This window comes from Pistacia vera, unplaced genomic scaffold (genome assembly GCF_008641045.1).
Source record: "Pistacia vera cultivar Batoury unplaced genomic scaffold, PisVer_v2 Contig204, whole genome shotgun sequence".
Taxonomy (NCBI): Eukaryota; Viridiplantae; Streptophyta; class Magnoliopsida; order Sapindales; family Anacardiaceae; genus Pistacia; species Pistacia vera.
In genome coordinates, this window is record NW_022196007.1 from 527,105 (window position 1) to 546,203 (window position 19,099).

General features: G+C 37.7%; 2 protein-coding genes across 6 annotated transcripts; both read left to right on the forward strand.

The window, feature by feature from the left end:
• Nucleotides 1-4,833: 4,833 nt before the first annotated feature.
• On the forward strand, nucleotides 4,834-13,702 carry LOC116128784. Of its 5 annotated transcripts, none has more exons than XM_031414536.1 (11): nucleotides 4,834-5,003; nucleotides 5,547-5,652; nucleotides 6,171-7,130; nucleotides 7,202-7,338; nucleotides 7,919-8,083; nucleotides 8,190-9,156; nucleotides 9,526-10,053; nucleotides 10,127-10,434; nucleotides 10,678-10,776; nucleotides 10,872-10,997; nucleotides 11,468-13,702. In XM_031414536.1, the coding sequence occupies exons 1-11, from the start codon at nucleotides 4,890-4,892 to the stop codon at nucleotides 13,238-13,240; spliced, it is 5,283 nt and encodes a 1,760-aa protein (XP_031270396.1). In that variant the 5' UTR covers nucleotides 4,834-4,889; the 3' UTR covers nucleotides 13,241-13,702. The 5 variants fall into 5 exon arrangements, with proteins under 5 accessions (XP_031270396.1, XP_031270398.1, XP_031270397.1 ...); XM_031414538.1 differs by having other exon boundaries at nucleotides 7,220-7,338; XM_031414537.1 differs by having other exon boundaries at nucleotides 5,547-5,640.
• A 330-nt stretch (nucleotides 13,703-14,032) lies between these two features.
• On the forward strand, nucleotides 14,033-18,349 carry LOC116128885. Its single transcript, XM_031414652.1, has 6 exons — nucleotides 14,033-14,078; nucleotides 14,173-14,700; nucleotides 14,774-15,081; nucleotides 15,325-15,423; nucleotides 15,519-15,644; nucleotides 16,115-18,349. The coding sequence occupies exons 1-6, from the start codon at nucleotides 14,033-14,035 to the stop codon at nucleotides 17,885-17,887; spliced, it is 2,880 nt and encodes a 959-aa protein (XP_031270512.1). The 3' UTR covers nucleotides 17,888-18,349.
• Nucleotides 18,350-19,099: the final 750 nt, after the last annotated feature.

The window sequence follows — 19,099 nt, forward strand, 5'->3', positions numbered from 1 at the left end:
TCTAGTTTCTTGCTGCTGGCGAATTGCTCCACGAAGGTGTCAGTAAGCTGGGCGAATGAGTCGATGGATCCGTTCGGGAGGTTCGTATACCATTGGAGTGCTGGTCCAGATAGACTAGAACCGAAACTCTTGCACATGCAGGCTTCCCTAAGCGGTCGGGGTATTGAGACTGTAAACATTCGCTGCTTCTACGAGGCTATGTGGTTATCCGGGTCGGTGGTACCATCGTACGGTTTCATGTTGGGGATGGTGAATTTCTGGGGCATGTCGGCCAGGGCGATCTCATCCACAAAGGGTGAATCAGCATAACTGTGGGGTCTACTCTTCTTGGTTGGGACCGGCATACCTGGAATGCGTTTCATCACTGGCTCGACGTTGGCCAGTCTTTTGGCCAATACTTGTTCCATAGGGGAGGGGGATACTACCGGGTCATTCTGTCTTACTGGATTTGCTGCTGTATTTGTTCTCAGCACATCCCGTTGGGTCATCCCTCGTGGGGTAGCCTGATAGGTCGTTCTGTCGTGCAATCCTTGATAGCATGGATCTTCGTTCATCCCTTCCGGTTGGATGACTCCCATTGTCACTGTTCTGTTGTTCCGCCCCACATGAATGGTCAATGGAGTCGACTTGTAGTCGCTCAGTCGGTCAGGGTGGATGAGCTCGAGCGCTGGAGTTGGTTTGGTTTGGCCATTCAACCCGCGAGGGTGAGCCGAGCCGAGTGGGGTTTGTGTTTGGGTCGTGGATTGGAGGTGGAGCGGGATGGGGAGAGTGGGTTGGTCTTGTGGGTGTGGGCTTCCGTTATTGGATTATCTTGGTTACGAGGTTGGGATGAGTCGACTGGATGGTGTTCTGTTGGCATATCTTTGTCTCCATTGGTCAAAACGGAGTCGTCCAATGCCAGCGCACTTAATGGATACGGCTCTTTACCGAAGATTGAGGGCTGATGCTCTGGTGTGGAGAGTGGTTGCATGGATGGGATAGCGGCGCGGAACCGATTGGGAGGTACTTGGTTGGGCAAGAACTCGAGATCATAGAATTGACCCACCTTCTCTTTTAGAGCCTGGTTTTCAGCCCTAATGGACGCGTTTTCGGTCCGGATTGCATTGTTCTCGGCTTCCAGCGCGGCCACCTTGTCTGAATTTTGTTGCATGAGAGAGGTCAAGACCTCCAGTCTGGCCTCAAGGCCGGAGTTAGTGTTGTCGGGATTGTCGGCCATGGAATGTTCCTCCACGTAGCAAGGTTCGTCAAGCCGAATGATCGCTAGAGTCCCCACGGTGGGCGCCAAACTGTAGACGTAAAAATCTACCTGTAAGGAAAGGGGGGTCTGATCCCGCGAGGTTGAGGCCACTAGCGATCCGCTGTACCTGCACATGTAGGAAACACACTCGTGAAGCGAACGGGAAACACCGGTGTGGTGTTTGCCGTAGGCACTCCGACGCTCAAGTCAGCAAGGCTGAAGGGTAAATATAGTGAGGGCTAGGGAATAAAAGGTTATCGGAAGTTTAGTCGGGGATCGTGACTACGGCGGTGATGTGAAGCTCTCAAGTCAGAGCTTTCAGTGTGAAGGTTGAATGTCCTTTGTGAGAGGGCTGGCCTCTGCTTATATAGTGACTGTCTGGTCTCCCAATCCTGGTAGAAGTAGGAGTCCTAGTATGACTCTAATGCAAACCCTAGAAGAATTAGGGCCGTGTTAAGTTGTCTTACCAGTGTCCGAATAGGAAGGTGATTCTGATTAGGAGAGTAACTTCGAGCAGGAAAGTGATCAGGAATGGGAAGTATTATGAGGAGATCTTGGGCTCTATACTCACTCATGTACTTGGGAAATGGGCTGGGATTAGGAGGCTCGTGCCCACGTGGTCTGGGCCGGCTNCCTCAATAGTTTGGACTAAGTTTGCTCTCCGTTAGCCGTCAATTGAAAAGTATATTCTGGATAGTAAACAGAATATAAACTTTGGGTGAGACAGTGGTGTTTTGAAATTTTTTGGGTGAGAGAGGTCATTAAGACAAACCTTGAGTGGGTTAAAGTCGTTTACTCTTAGAAATATGATATTTTATATTGTTCTTTGACTCACTTTTCTTTATGTTTATTGATTATTATCTAATTAGTTGAATTTACAAATAAGATTGTGTAACCTTTTACCATTTATTTCTTCAATCGAATAATAATTTTTCATATTTGTCAAAATTTATTGTGGAAAAAAAATTAAAAATCATTCGTAAATAAACGAAGGAAATCATTGAACGTGGCTTATATTCTTGTCCGGGACATCAAGCAATGAAACCTTCATGCAAAACCAACCTTTGTTGGTTCAGGATTACACATGCGCGTTTGGTGGCACTTTTAATATCAAGGATTCTGACAATTTCCTCCTCAAGGTTATAAAAACTATCAAACGCATCCAAAAATTTTACAAAGTAATAAATACGCCCACAAGATTGACAAAATTAGGTAAAATAAGTTACTTTACTATTTATGGATTTGTTTAATTATAATAGTCTTCAGCTTTTATTTCCTCATTTTTTATTTAATTATATAAATCGTAATATTTATTAACCAAGTTGATATAACAAATTATAATTAATATAGATATATGAATATTTAAATTATTATTTTATTTTATACAATAAACTAAAATCTTCATTTAGTGACTAGCGATGACGCTTGGGTATGGTCTTTTAGAGCCATAGCTATAGTGCACTGGTTGTTTGTTACTTGTTAAGACAGGCCTAATGTAAGCCATTTGTGATTGTGTCCAACCCTTTCTCGTCCAAAATTAGCTGCCATAACTCTCTCTTTTTTTTTTGGTAACTAGGGTGTCCGGCCAGTTTGTGCACACGTCAACTAATTATTGAGGTCTATTGAACACCCTACAAACCCAAAAGACCAAGTAAGTTGCGATGTTATTGTGGTAGGTGGCTCCAAGATTTGAACCTAGTGTAACCAATCCCTCTTTGAAAGCGTATTGGGGAGGTTCGGGGCTTATAAATGGGGAAAGTCTCTCCACCTAATAGATTAGCATTTTGAGTGTGAAACTCCTAGCCCATGACAAGTGATATCATAGCAGACCTGATCCGTCTTTTGATGTCTTGCCAAGGACCTATGTAGAGGCATCCACGTGTGATTGTGAGTTCACACGAGAGTGAGGTGGACGGGTAGGCAAGGGCCCCACCTGTAACGAGGGCGTCACTGGATTGGGTGGGGAAGAATGTAATCAATTCCACATCAAAAGCGTATTGGGGAGGTCCTAGGCTTATAAATAAGGGGAGTCCCTCCACCTAATAAGTTAGTCTTTTGGGTATGAAACTCTCAACCCATGACACTAGGAACTCAAGTAAGGGAATAAACCTTCTTGATCACTATGCCAACCCCTTAGGGTTATCGTCATAGTTAGTAAATACGGGTACAGCAAAAAAATGATACAAGAATTTTACAAGTATGATACAACAAATGGTGAAACATACGTTTATAAGAATTTGGTCATAAAATTCGGATACGGAAAAAATACGGTACAGGTATATACGAGTTTAATACAACACATAGTCAATAATACGTTTTGAAAAATACGACCATATCAATCATGGTTTTAGCAATTTTCATGGACCACCTAGTTAAAATCAATATAGCATTTCAAATGCAAAGTATTCAATTAATCAATAACCATTAGACCTAATAATAAACATAAATAGACAATATATAACTGAGATTCAAATTATAATCTTAAGACTCAAACACCAAACACCAAACACATAACAAAACCAAAATTCAAAGTCAAATTAGAACTCCAAACAAATAAAATACACAAATAATACAACCAAGATTGAAAGAGAAGAAAAGATCAAGACTCAAGAGTCAAGAGATGAAGAAAAGAGAGTTAAAGAGATGAAGAGTTGTTGAAGATTTGAAGAAGAGATGAAGAACTGTCGAAGAGAACCGGGGAGAAAATCTTTTAATTTTTTAGTCAAATCCCATCCAAAGCAATGTCGTTTTGGCTTTTCCCTTAATGATTTTTTTGCCTACAATAATTCGCAAATTATACGGTAATCTTGATAAAATACGTAAATTCGAGTTTTATACATAAATTATATGACCAGCCGTATAATTCACGTATAAAACGCGAATTTACTAACTAGGGTTACCATAACTCAATTTTCTTCATCAAACCATTTCATATAGGTTGGAAAATGAGAAGATTATTGGATATTTTATGTTTTATTTTAATTATAATTTACTATATAAAAACTAAATTAACAATTAACCCTAAAAAATAAATAACATGGGAGAGAGAAACATATAAGACAAAGGATAGTTTTTTCACGAAACAAAGTTATTCCATCATCGTTTTGAGTGTGTTTGTGACTTTCCAAAACTTTGGGATGCATTATAATTTTCTCAAACCATAAGGAGGAAATTGTTGTAAAAAAAAACCTTTAATATCATCATATCACACTCGTTGCTTATTGCTTGTGTGATTTTGGACCTTTTGGTCCTCGCCAATGGGTCTGCAAATTGTTTTAGTAACATTATTAAAATTAATTAACAATTATATTTCTAGCATTATTAAATTTAACATATGCTCCAAAGATCCTTATAAACAGTAAATTTAATTTAACTTATAGTAATCTAGGAGATTATAATATAAGTTATAATAGCAGGTAAAGTTATAGCGTGAAGAGTATTTTCCAAGATAAAAAGGGTATGATTGTACTTTCCTTTTTCAACAGCAATCAGTCTCGGTCTTCTCCTCCCATCTGTAATTTTTATTTCCTTTGGTCTCATATTCAGATTTCATACTTCAGAGGGAGAAAACAATTTTTTTTTTTCTTAAAAAAAGTAATAAATATCTAGAGAGAGAAAGAAAAATAAAATATAAAAGAATTAAATTGCGGAGATGGGTGAGGGTAGAGTCAAAGCTATGGCCTCAGCTTCAGCGAATGCGAAGCCCAACAAGGAGCTCACAACTAAGACCAGAGAAGAAGGCGAGCTCTTTTCATCAGACGACGACGTATTCTTGCTTCCAAAATTCCTAATATATTTTGCTTCCGCTTCTTGATTTTGATCTTCCATTCATCCAATTTCATCCTGTACACTTTTTTTTTTGGTTTCTTTCTTTTGTTTTTAATTACTTGTTTGCTGTTTCCTTGATGGGAAAAGAAAATAATATCATTTTGTTTCTTGAAAACTTCAACTCTGTTTGGTCAGCGAAGTATTTTTTTTCCATCTTTAAGTTTCAAAATCTTTGACCTAGAATTGTATTTTTGGAACTAGATTTTTGTTCTTATTTATGGAAACATTTGCATTTTTCTTTATTTGGACTTATCTAGCATCAGATCAATGCACTTTGAATGCTAGTTAGCTATTGTTAGCACTTTGATTGATCTTAGTTGATTTCGCATGATATTATTTTTTGAAAGTCTGAATTTGTGCTGTTAGTTTAATTCGGGTCAGTTGGATTTTAGTTTACTGCTTAAGAATTGTTTTAGTAAAATTGGTGTTATTTACATGTTCATAATTGAATATTTCTGAGTAAGCTATTTGTGTCCCATAGGAAAATCCTGCTAGCTCAGTTGCACCATCTATTGGTACTGTCGCCCCTCCTGGAGGGACTCTTTTTACAACTCTGACAAACAAACACACTCAAGGTACTCGGACCGGTAAGCCTTACCAGCTATAGTATGTGAGAATCAGGATTTTTTTGGATTGGGTTCTCTGATTGTATATCTTTATTTTGGGTCCAATTTCTGTAACTTTTTACGTTAGTATTGGTGTTTTTATATATATATTTGGCTTCCATTTAAACTCTTAGAATCTTATAATTATTTGTAATCTAGTCTATGGGTTTAGTAAAGTATTTGCATATGATTTTTGTACATATTGAAATGGTAATGTGTCAATATATTATAAGTGAAATTAATAACAACCATGATGGTTTTGGAAACATATAAAGTGCTTATATTCACTCTCTAGAGATGTAGTCTTTTGCTCTGTAATGATGAAGTTGGAGTTGAACCCATCGTGGTACATATGTTTTCTTTTTTAACCGCTTGTGTATTGTTTATCATTTTCATAGTTTTGCTGTGTGACCGTCTTGTTGGTTGAGATTGTGTTTTCTTGTAAACAACAAAGTGCTTGTCCTGAAATATCTTTTGATGGATTTATATCTACTTTCCAGTGAAGAATGTTTCTACCAATAATCTTTCAAGCTCCATTGATATTCAGTCCCGAACTTCCATTCAGCCAACCAATCAAAAGAGTTTTGAGAAGAATCGAGTGAAATTTAAATCAGGTAATCCTGTATGGTTTCCTACTTCAGGGTCGAACAATAACCTTGTGATAAGCTTCTCAGATGGTGACAGTGGCAGTGACTCTGATGACTACCAGCAAGAAAAAACAACTGCGACTAAATCCATCACAACTGGGTTGGATAGCTATGGACAACCACCTGCTGTGTCAGTGGTGAAAACCAGCAAACTACATCAAAATGCCAAAAATGTAAACAAAATAATACCCAAGAAGTTATCCTCAAACCGTATATTTGTCTCGTCAATGACAAAAATTCATGGAGGAGCCAATTCCAGGGCTGCTGAGCAAGGATCTCGAGTTAGGAATATTAATAACCCTAACAAAAAATTAGGAAGCCAAGAGCGTGGTTTTGACCCAGGAGTGGGTTTGAAAAACAGTAAGCTTCAGGACTTGAGGCAGCAGATAGCACTTCGGGAAAGTGAACTAAAGCTTAAGGCTGCCCAGCAAAATAAAGATTTGGCTGTTGTGCAATGCAGGGATTATCATGCTATGAATCTAGGCAAGGAAGCAGCAAGGAAATATCAATTGCCTTCTGCAGATGTTGGACAGTTGGAACGAAAAGTACCAGACAAGAAACGCTTGAAAGTAAGTGGATCTTATTCTCACCGGATAACTTCAGATAGCCATCAAGAAATTCCTGCTGCAATATCTATTATGCCAGTGAAAGAGCCTACATTGGAGAACAGTATGCGTGACAGAAATAAAGTTGATCATATACAGAAAGACATTCCTGTAAGCAGAATAGAGTCAAGCATTGTTAAGCAACACAAGCAGGATGATAAACGTATTGATGTTCTGCCAGAAAATAGACCTAGATCGGTGAAAGATGGTAACCATTTTGTTATTTCTCTATAATTGGAGTGTTATACTATAGAACATTTGAGATGCAATAACGAATAGGACTGACCTTTTCTGCAGTTGCTGATATCAATTCTAGTGGCAATCAATCTGATAGGGATAGAAGGCTGGATCCTGTTGTGTTAAACCAAATCGCAGCACCGGCAAATAAAATGTCCAGTTCTTTGCCAAAGAATTTAGTAAGTTAATGTTTGAGGAATAAATTGCTTAAGGTTTGTTAAGTTGCATTTTGTGATTGTATGGTTGACCTATAAGGATCCTGCTTCTTGTGTATCATTTTTACTGCAATTGCTCTACATTTATGTATTCAGTGACCTTTGCTTGGCCTTGCTTATATTATAGGTTTGTTACAGTCATGCTTGGTATTGTCCAGTCTATGTAATAGTAGAAATTTGGTGGCAAGGATCATGTGCATTTGCACTTTTTACAAGATAGATATGAAGCTTCATGAAGTATTGTACATTTTTTTTTTTTTTATACTAGGAGAGGAATGTTGTCTCCTACTTGTAAATGGACTTTTGTTGTTGAACTATATTGTATGGTTGTAATACCAATTTTTACTGTATAAATCTTTGTCTACCAGGAGGTTAAATTTCTCTGTTCCCAGCTTTGGAAGTTGTGGTACTAGTGTTTCAAATAGATAACTGTAGTCATTTTTTTCTTAAATTTAGTATTAAGTTCAAACAGTCACCATTGCTTGAATGGTTGCTATATCAGGATTGGTTTTGGCTTAATTATTGATATTATGTAACTTTACAGGATAAAATGTTGGTAAATCATCCAAGTAAAACTGGTGGACATCCTACACCAAATTCTTTTCCAAACAAAGCAATTGGAGAACAGAATGTAATGAAAAGCAGTGACCATTGTAAAGCTATTTCTGGTGATAAGACTGTTGATTCTTCGTTCCATGATTTATGCCAGGTGTGTTTCTAGGATTCATATAGCTGATTGGAGGTCTACAATGTCTATGGTATATCTTTCAATGATTCTTTATTTTCATTCTAAACGTGTTGAAACCTTCTACCAGGTGAATAATGCAAGTTTGTGGAACTGTCTGGGTGATGCCAATGTCTCAGGACATGGCAATATGGATGTACAATCAATACTTGACATGGAGGAATTGACGGACAAAGAGCTGGAGGAAGCACAAGAGCATCGGCGCATGTGTGAAATTGAAGAAAGAAATGCTCTTAAAGCTTATCGTAAAGCCCAAAGGGCTTTGATTGAGGCTAATATGAGATGTACTAAACTTTATCGTCAGAGAGAACTGTGTTCAGCTCGCTTTCGTTCTTTTATGATGGATGAATCCAACTTACTATGGTCTTCTGGACTGCATGAACCTGTTGGGAATGGGTTGGATTTGTCAAATCACGTATCTGAAAATATGGACTTAATCCCGACATCAAGCCATCAGGTGCAGTCTGCCTATGATGGATTTAATCGACTAGGTTATGATTCGAATATCCAATGTGTCAATGGTGCTCCCCTCATTACGTCTTATCAGCATGCAAGTGGTCAAAATTTGGGGTCTGAACCTTGCAGTGAGCCAGATGCTAGTACATCAGAGCCATTGCCACGTAAAACTAAGAATGTTGTTCATGGATTAAGCTCTCCGTCCAATGAATTAAATGTTTCAGCTGATGAAAATGAAGAGACATTCCCCTTGGACCATGAATCTGTTCAACACAACTTTGAAGATAATCAAAAGGAACAAATTTCTGAAGGAAGGCAAATGGACAAAAATAGCAATGTCAACAAAAGTTCATCTATTGATGGCTCCAAGGATTCTTTACTTCTTGAAGCTACATTAAGGTCTGAACTGTTTGCACGGCTAGGAGTGAGAACTTTGTCAAAGAATAGTGGTCCATGTTACAATGTGGAGCCTTCGGTTGAACGAGGGCCTGAAAATGACATTGGAAGTGACAAAATGCAGACAAGTAATGGCAGTGTTCCATCTTCAGAAGGAGGACAAAGCCAGCAGCATTATATTGGAGGTAATTTTCTTTGGACAGACACTGTTTGTGGTCAGCATTTGGTTTATAGAAATATTTTTTGATTGTTAGTGTGTCCTGCTGAATGTAGAGTTTGATTGATCATCCCAATTAATAATATAATAGTATTTATTAATATAAAATGATAATATTATTGCAAGTACTGAAGTTAATTTACTGTTACTATAAATATTGGCGTGTTTTTTTTTTTTTTTTTTTTCTCTTGATTAAAATTATGTGTCTTAAACTATTGGAAAACAGTTATTATTATTGGTACTGTAATTAGTAGTTATAATTATATTTGTTGTTTTTGTTGTCATTACTATTATTCTTATTCTTAACCACTTAGTACAATTTCATTTTTAATTTTAGGCATTGATCAGCCAGAAAGAAGTTTTAGTGAGTCTCCTGTTCAGATCCATGATCAGGGCCATGCTGAAAAAAGTTCTTTACAGTTTCACTCTACTGCTGATTTTAAGGAAAATGAATTTTCCCGAAGAGCTCACCCTTCAACTGCTTCTGCATTATTTTCTCCTCCTTTGGTCCTGAGGAGTGTGTTTGGTCATCTGAAAGTTGGATCATCAATTGCTTTATCGAATATGACTAAAATTCAACGGAATCACTCACATAACTTTTACATTGAAGAGGGTGCTTGTTTCAACTCTAATGAACCTCAGGATTGGTATTTGATAGAAGACTCAAACCAGGAGAGTCTTAGTAGCATCTTTGGGAGAGAATTTGGCTCTTATACCTGCAATCTTGCTGTTGACCCATTTTGGCCACTTTGTATGTATGAGCTCCGAGGAAAATGCAACAATGATGAATGTCCTTGGCAACACGTGAAGGACTTCTCAAATGGAAAAATATATAAGCATCAGCATGGCGATTCTGATGGTGCTGGTATGATTATTCCAATAAACATTTCTGTTGTTTTTTACTTTTTGCTTTCATATTTAAGCTATTGCTTGTGCAGATGGTCAGGCTGGGTTAACAATACATCAACAGGATTCTTTTGGTGCTTCCAAGTGTTGCGATAATTTGACTCCACCAATATATATAGTTGGTTTAGATATATTGAAAGCTGATTCACAATATGAGTCTGTTATAGCTAGAAGACACGGACAATGCTGGCAGAAATGTTTCAGTATTACCCTAGTGTTATCAAATATGTTTCAGAAGGACTTACCTGCAGAATTCTTGCATTCCAGTGATGGACGTATTGAAGTGTGTGGGGGTTGGAATAGACAATTCTCTTATTTTCAGAGTAGAGATGGCGTAATGGTTTGTGTATAACATTGTAATTAAATTCTTCATTGTTATTGCACTGTTTTTGGTTTCATTGCATTGGACATACATATTTAAATCAGGTTTTAATGATATTAAAAATTTCTTTGACATGTATATGATAATTGTTTGTATTCATTTACTCTGAAACTCCTCCTACATCACAAATGATAGCTGTTTTTTTTAAGTTGTTTGGTTCACACTCTCATTCATGGTTTCCTTCTTGCATGGTATACCTAGAAGCAACTGAAACAAGCTATGCCTAATAATGTCCAATCTGTGGAAATGGCTCTTCTTTTTCTCAATCAAGAGGCTGGCAGATTAGAGAGTATAAGAAAGGTAACCTTGCCTGATTACATCATTAACCTTTAGTATTCTAATCATGATTATAATCTTTTATTCCTGCAATAGTCTCAAATTCTTATGTATTGCAGGCCCTCTATGCGTTGTCACGAGCTCTTGAGGCAGATCGATCATCTGAAATTCTTTGGATTGTTTATCTGCTTATATATCACAGCAATGCAGTGCCATATGGGAAGGAAGACATGTTCTTTCATGCGGTATGCTATCATATGAAATCTACTTTTACAAGGACTAATACTAGGAAGAGTGAATCAGTTCCTGCATGCTTTTTGGTGAATGCCTATAGTTGCTGTTGATATTTTGGCTACTCACTGTTTGTATACTGCTGTTGTTGGTTGCTCCTGATAACAAATGGTGTATGTATAACAATACATACACCTCTGTGAAGTTTCCTGATTTCCCCTTGCTATGCTTTTGGCCCACAGTTTGGCCAGTTAATAATTGGAGGGAATTTCTACTGGCTATGCTTTTTGCCCACATTTTGGCCAGTTAATAATTGGAGGGAATTTCTATATAGGTGGTGTATTTATATTGTATCTGTGTTTAATTTCATAATGTGGCTTTCTCTCTCACACTTTTTGTGAATATTATTATAAAAGTTTGGTATTAAAATTTAAAATTGAAATACAAATTCTTCTATGGATACTCTTCTCCTCTTGGTCTTCAGGTCAAACACAATGAAGGATCTTATGGACTTTGGCTTATGTACATCAACAGTAGGATACAGCTTGATGATCGGTTGGATGCGTATGATGCTGCTCTTTCAGCGCTCTGCCGCCATGCATCTGCCTCTGATGGAGATGAAAGGCATGCTAGTGCATGCATCTTAGACCTATTTTTGCAGATGGTGGAGTGTTTGTGCATGTCCGGGAATATTGAGAAGGCCATCCAGAGAATCTCTGGACTCTCCCTTGCTGAAACAAGTTCTAAAGAACCTCATAGCCTGTTGCTCTCTGATATCCTCACATGTTTGACCATTTCTGACAAACTTATATTCTGGGTTTCTTGTGTGTATTTAGTTATTTACAGGAAACTGCCCGATGCTGTTGTACAGCGGTTTGAATGTGAGAAAGAACTCCTTGCAATTGAATGGCCTTCCATTCACTTAGTAAATGATGAGAAGCAGAGGGCTGTGAAGCTGGCTGAAATAGCAGTGGATTCTGTTGAAGCTTATTTCAATAATGAATCACCTAAGAGTGAAGCCAATCTCAGATCAGGACAACTTTTTGCTGTTTGCCATGTTAGGTGTATGGTAGCGCTTGATGACTTAGAATGCAGTTGGAATTTGCTGGACAAATACATTAAGTTATACCCGTCTTGCTTAGAACTTGTTCTGACATCAGTGCGCTTGCAGAAACGTGATTTTGGTGATTCAAGTTTTATGGGTTTTGAGGGAGCTCTTATGAAGTGGCCTAAAGAAGTCCCTGGAATTCAGTGTATATGGAATCAATATGCTGAGTATGCCCTCCTGAATGGAAGACCTGGCTTTGCAAAAGAACTTATGGACCGTTGGTTTCACTCTGTTTGGAAGGTTCAATACTCTGAAGTTGACAATTTGGATGCCATGGATAATGAGATCTCTCATGGCTCGCCAGAATCCACTTCAGCATCAAATCTAGACTTTTCAGTGTCTAGTAAAAACCAAATGGATGTAATGTTTGGATTGCTCAATCTCTCTCTCCATAGGTTATTGCAGAACCATTTCAATGATGCCTGGTTAGCTATTGATAGGGCATTGAAGCTTGCAGCTCCTGAGAATTTTAATCATTGTGTTAGAGAGCATGCCATGTTTTTGCTTACTGATAAGTCAGGACCAAAAGGAGATGCAGTTTGGCTGCTGAACCTTTTGAAGCGTTATTTGGACACTGCCCGCTCTTTTCCTTGCCCCAAACCGTTGCCTAGACACTTTATTAACAACATTGATAAGCCAAGAGTCCGGCAGCTAGTTACTAACCTGCTAAGTCCAATTCCGACTGATTCTTCTCTGGTGAATTTGGTTCTTGAAGTGTGGTATGGTCCATCTCTTTTACCCCAAACGTTTTGTAAGCTAAAGGATCTAGTTGACTTTGTTGAAGCCATTATGGAGATTGTACCATCCAACTACCCATTGGCGTTTTCTGTTTGTAAGCTGCTCAGTGGAGGTGACAACCCTGGTGATGTTACACCGGCCAGTGTTTTGTTCTGGGCCTCCTCAACATTGGTCAGTGCGCTTTTTCAAGCCATGCCCATTGCTCCAGAGTATGTATGGGTAGAAGCTGCATATATTTTGGGCAATGTAAGCGGTATTGAGGGCATCTCTGAAAGGTTTTACAAGCGAGCTTTATCTGTATATCCATTCTCCATCAAGTTGTGGAAATGCTATTATAACCAATCTAACACTAAAGGAGACATGAACAACATTGTTGAAGCAGCAAGAGCAAAGGGTATAGAACTTTTTTGAAGTCTTTTATTTAATATTGCACAATTGTTAGAAACAGCATTTACCGGGGGAACTTTTAGTTCAGATCTGATGATTACTGGTTGGGGAGGCCATAGATGTAGATGATAGCATGTTACGACACTGGATGTATGTATTGCTGACAAGACACCCGTAGGGTGGATACAATTTTTGCTATTAGTTGTGAAACTAGGAAATAAATGAAGATAGTAGTATAGTTTAATAGGTTTTAGCGTTGATCAGTTAGGTTACTGCTTTTGTGAAGGTTAGCTGAGGTTTACTCCCTCCCTCTTTTAGTCTGTTGTTTTTTTTGGTTCAGTTTGCTTCATTTCTTTTGTATTTTTCCCAGTTCCCCTTATACTAAAGGATAAGCTTAGTACTGTTTTCTCATGTTTCGCGTAATTGTAACTACCCAGATACTTGTTCATGTAGTTGAGATGAAAAGAGTCGGAAAATTTCGCTTCACTATACCCTGTCTTTTTGATAATGTTACTGACTTTTTGAAGGAAACAAAGACATCTAATGCTTGTTTAATCTGATCTGTTAAGAAAGAATGTCACCTCTTCTTACTTCGTTTATCATAGACTCACCAGAAGTATGGCGCTACAGAAAATCTGCTTGGTTTCCAGGATAAGTGCTAAAACAATGGTTTATGCATGAAATTGAATCCTCTTAAGTTCATTGATATGATTTTTTGGAAAATTTTGCTGCTGTCTACTCTTTTAACATGGAGGTGGCTAAAGGGTTTAAATTTCGTATTTTGGTTAATTTTAAATTTGTGTCGTGAATAACAAAATGACCTTTTTCGCATTATTGGAAAACAGTTATTATTATTGGTACTGTAATTAGTAGTTATAATTATATTTGTTGTTTTTGTTGTCATTACTATTATTCTTATTCTTAACCACTTAGTACAATTTCATTTTTAATTTTAGGCATTGATCAGCCAGAAAGAAGTTTTAGTGAGTCTCCTGTTCAGATCCATGATCAGGGCCATGCTGAAAAAAGTTCTTTACAGTTTCACTCTACTGCTGATTTTAAGGAAAATGAATTTTCCCGAAGAGCTCACCCTTCAACTGCTTCTGCATTATTTTCTCCTCCTTTGGTCCTGAGGAGTGTGTTTGGTCATCTGAAAGTTGGATCATCAATTGCTTTATCGAATATGACTAAAATTCAACGGAATCACTCACATAACTTTTACATTGAAGAGGGTGCTTGTTTCAACTCTAATGAACCTCAGGATTGGTATTTGATAGAAGACTCAAACCAGGAGAGTCTTAGTAGCATCTTTGGGAGAGAATTTGGCTCTTATACCTGCAATCTTGCTGTTGACCCATTTTGGCCACTTTGTATGTATGAGCTCCGAGGAAAATGCAACAATGATGAATGTCCTTGGCAACACGTGAAGGACTTCTCAAATGGAAAAATATATAAGCATCAGCATGGCGATTCTGATGGTGCTGGTATGATTATTCCAATAAACATTTCTGTTGTTTTTTACTTTTTGCTTTCATATTTAAGCTATTGCTTGTGCAGATGGTCAGGCTGGGTTAACAATACATCAACAGGATTCTTTTGGTGCTTCCAAGTGTTGCGATAATTTGACTCCACCAATATATATAGTTGGTTTAGATATATTGAAAGCTGATTCACAATATGAGTCTGTTATAGCTAGAAGACACGGACAATGCTGGCAGAAATGTTTCAGTATTACCCTAGTGTTATCAAATATGTTTCAGAAGGACTTACCTGCAGAATTCTTGCATTCCAGTGATGGACGTATTGAAGTGTGTGGGGGTTGGAATAGACAATTCTCTTATTTTCAGAGTAGAGATGGCGTAATGGTTTGTGTATAACATTGTAATTAAATTCTTCATTGTTATTGCACTGTTTTTGGTTTCATTGCATTGGACATACATATTTAAATCAGGTTTTAATGATATTAAAAATTTCTTTGACATGTATATGATAATTGTTTGTATTCATTTACTCTGAAACTCCTCCTACATCACAAATGATAGCTGTTTTTTTTAAGTTGTTTGGTTCACACTCTCATTCATGGTTTCCTTCTTGCATGGTATACCTAGAAGCAACTGAAACAAGCTATGCCTAATAATGTCCAATCTGTGGAAATGGCTCTTCTTTTTCTCAATCAAGAGGCTGGCAGATTAGAGAGTATAAGAAAGGTAACCTTGCCTGATTACATCATTAACCTTTAGTATTCTAATCATGATTATAATCTTTTATTCCTGCAATAGTCTCAAATTCTTATGTATTGCAGGCCCTCTATGCGTTGTCACGAGCTCTTGAGGCAGATCGATCATCTGAAATTCTTTGGATTGTTTATCTGCTTATATATCACAGCAATGCAGTGCCATATGGGAAGGAAGACATGTTCTTTCATGCGGTATGCTATCATATGAAATCTACTTTTACAAGGACTAATACTAGGAAGAGTGAATCAGTTCCTGCATGCTTTTTGGTGAATGCCTATAGTTGCTGTTGATATTTTGGCTACTCACTGTTTGTATACTGCTGTTGTTGGTTGCTCCTGATAACAAATGTTGTATATATAACAATACATACACCTCTGTGAAGTTTCCTGATTTCCCCTTGCTATGCTTTTGGCCCACATTTTGGCCAGTTAATAATTGGAGGGAATTTCTACTGGCTATGCTTTTTGCCCACATTTTGGCCAGTTAATAATTGGAGGGAATTTCTATATAGGTGGTTTATTTATGTTGTATCTGTGTTGAATTTCATAATGTGGCTTTCTCTCTCACACTTTTTGTGAATATTATTATAAAAGTTTGGTATTAAAATTTAAAATTGAAATACAAATTCTTCTATGGATACTCTTCTCCTCTTGGTCTTCAGGTCAAACACAATGAAGGATCTTATGGACTTTGGCTTATGTACATCAACAGTAGGATACAGCTTGATGATCGGTTGGATGCGTATGATGCTGCTCTTTCAGCGCTCTGCCGCCATGCATCTGCCTCTGATGGAGATGAAAGGCATGCTAGTGCATGCATCTTAGACCTATTTTTGCAGATGGTGGAGTGTTTGTGCATGTCCGGGAATATTGAGAAGGCCATCCAGAGAATCTCTGGACTCTCCCTTGCTGAAACAAGTTCTAAAGAACCTCATAGCCTGTTGCTCTCTGATATCCTCACATGTTTGACCATTTCTGACAAACTTATATTCTGGGTTTCTTGTGTGTATTTAGTTATTTACAGGAAACTGCCCGATGCTGTTGTACAGCGGTTTGAATGTGAGAAAGAACTCCTTGCAATTGAATGGCCTTCCATTCACTTAGTAAATGATGAGAAGCAGAGGGCTGTGAAGCTGGCTGAAATAGCAGTGGATTCTGTTGAAGCTTATTTCAATAATGAATCACCTAAGAGTGAAGCCAATCTCAGATCAGGACAACTTTTTGCTGTTTGCCATGTTAGGTGTATGGTAGCGCTTGATGACTTAGAATGCAGTTGGAATTTGCTGGACAAATACATTAAGTTATACCCGTCTTGCTTAGAACTTGTTCTGACATCAGTGCGCTTGCAGAAACGTGATTTTGGTGATTCAAGTTTTATGGGTTTTGAGGGAGCTCTTATGAAGTGGCCTAAAGAAGTCCCTGGAATTCAGTGTATATGGAATCAATATGCTGAGTATGCCCTCCTGAATGGAAGACCTGGCTTTGCAAAAGAACTTATGGACCGTTGGTTTCACTCTGTTTGGAAGGTTCAATACTCTGAAGTTGACAATTTGGATGCCATGGATAATGAGATCTCTCATGGCTCGCCAGAATCCACTTCAGCATCAAATCTAGACTTTTCAGTGTCTAGTAAAAACCAAATGGATGTAATGTTTGGATTGCTCAATCTCTCTCTCCATAGGTTATTGCAGAACCATTTCAATGATGCCTGGTTAGCTATTGATAGGGCATTGAAGCTTGCAGCTCCTGAGAATTTTAATCATTGTGTTAGAGAGCATGCCATGTTTTTGCTTACTGATAAGTCAGGACCAAAAGGAGATGCAGTTTGGCTGCTGAACCTTTTGAAGCGTTATTTGGACACTGCCCGCTCTTTTCCTTGCCCCAAACCGTTGCCTAGACACTTTATTAACAACATTGATAAGCCAAGAGTCCGGCAGCTAGTTACTAACCTGCTAAGTCCAATTCCGACTGATTCTTCTCTGGTGAATTTGGTTCTTGAAGTGTGGTATGGTCCATCTCTTTTACCCCAAACGTTTTGTAAGCTAAAGGATCTAGTTGACTTTGTTGAAGCCATTATGGAGATTGTACCATCCAACTACCCATTGGCGTTTTCTGTTTGTAAGCTGCTCAGTGGAGGTGACAACCCTGGTGATGTTACACCGGCCAGTGTTTTGTTCTGGGCCTCCTCAACATTGGTCAGTGCGCTTTTTCAAGCCATGCCCATTGCTCCAGAGTATGTATGGGTAGAAGCTGCATATATTTTGGGCAATGTAAGCGGTATTGAGGGCATCTCTGAAAGGTTTTACAAGCGAGCTTTATCTGTATATCCATTCTCCATCAAGTTGTGGAAATGCTATTATAACCAATCTAACACTAAAGGAGACATGAACAACATTGTTGAAGCAGCAAGAGCAAAGGGTATAGAACTTTTTTGAAGTCTTTTATTTAATATTGCACAATTGTTAGAAACAGCATTTACCGGGGGAACTTTTAGTTCAGATCTGATGATTACTGGTTGGGGAGGCCATAGATGTAGATGATAGCATGTTACGACACTGGATGTATGTATTGCTGACAAGACACCCGTAGGGTGGATACAATTTTTGCTATTAGTTGTGAAACTAGGAAATAAATGAAGATAGTAGTATAGTTTAATAGGTTTTAGCGTTGATCAGTTAGGTTACTGCTTTTGTGAAGGTTAGCTGAGGTTTACTCCCTCCCTCTTTTAGTCTGTTGTTTTTTTTGGTTCAGTTTGCTTCATTTCTTTTGTATTTTTCCCAGTTCCCCTTATACTAAAGGATAAGCTTAGTACTGTTTTCTCATGTTTCGCGTAATTGTAACTACCCAGATACTTGTTCATGTAGTTGAGATGAAAAGAGTCGGAAAATTTCGCTTCACTATACCCTGTCTTTTTGATAATGTTACTGACTTTTTGAAGGAAACAAAGACATCTAATGCTTGTTTAATCTGATCTGTTAAGAAAGAATGTCACCTCTTCTTACTTCGTTTATCATAGACTCATCAGAAGTATGGCGCTACAGAAAATCTGCTTGGTTTCGAGGATAAGTGCTAAAACAATGGTTTATGCATGAAATTGAATCCTCTTAAGTTCATTGATATGATTTTTTGGAAAATTTTGCTGCTGTCTACTCTTTTAACATGGAGGTGGCTAAAGGGTTTAAATTTCGTATTTTGGTTAATTTTAAATTTGTGTCGTGAATAACAAAATGACCTTTTTGTATATACATATACACATCCCTTCACTTAATGATTATAATTTAGGGGTTTAGACATAATAAATCTCCCTTCTCCACTCGGCCACTCTGGACTTATTTAATATTAGCAAATTACAGGGATTAAATGAAAATTTCTACAACCAGGGGATTTAAATAATAGACTCACCATAATATTAAGAATAATGTTACACTTATACTATTTTTTTACTTGTAAACGTGATATATATTACAATTATATAAATTTTTATTATAATATTAAAAATTAAAAATAATTAAAAATTTGTGTGGTTGTGACATATGTCACCTCATGATGTAATAAAAATTATGTAAAAGAGTAATGTAAATGTAGTATTACTCTAATATTAAACAACAGCAACTATCACTTTCACTCTATCAGCGGTTTAAATGATA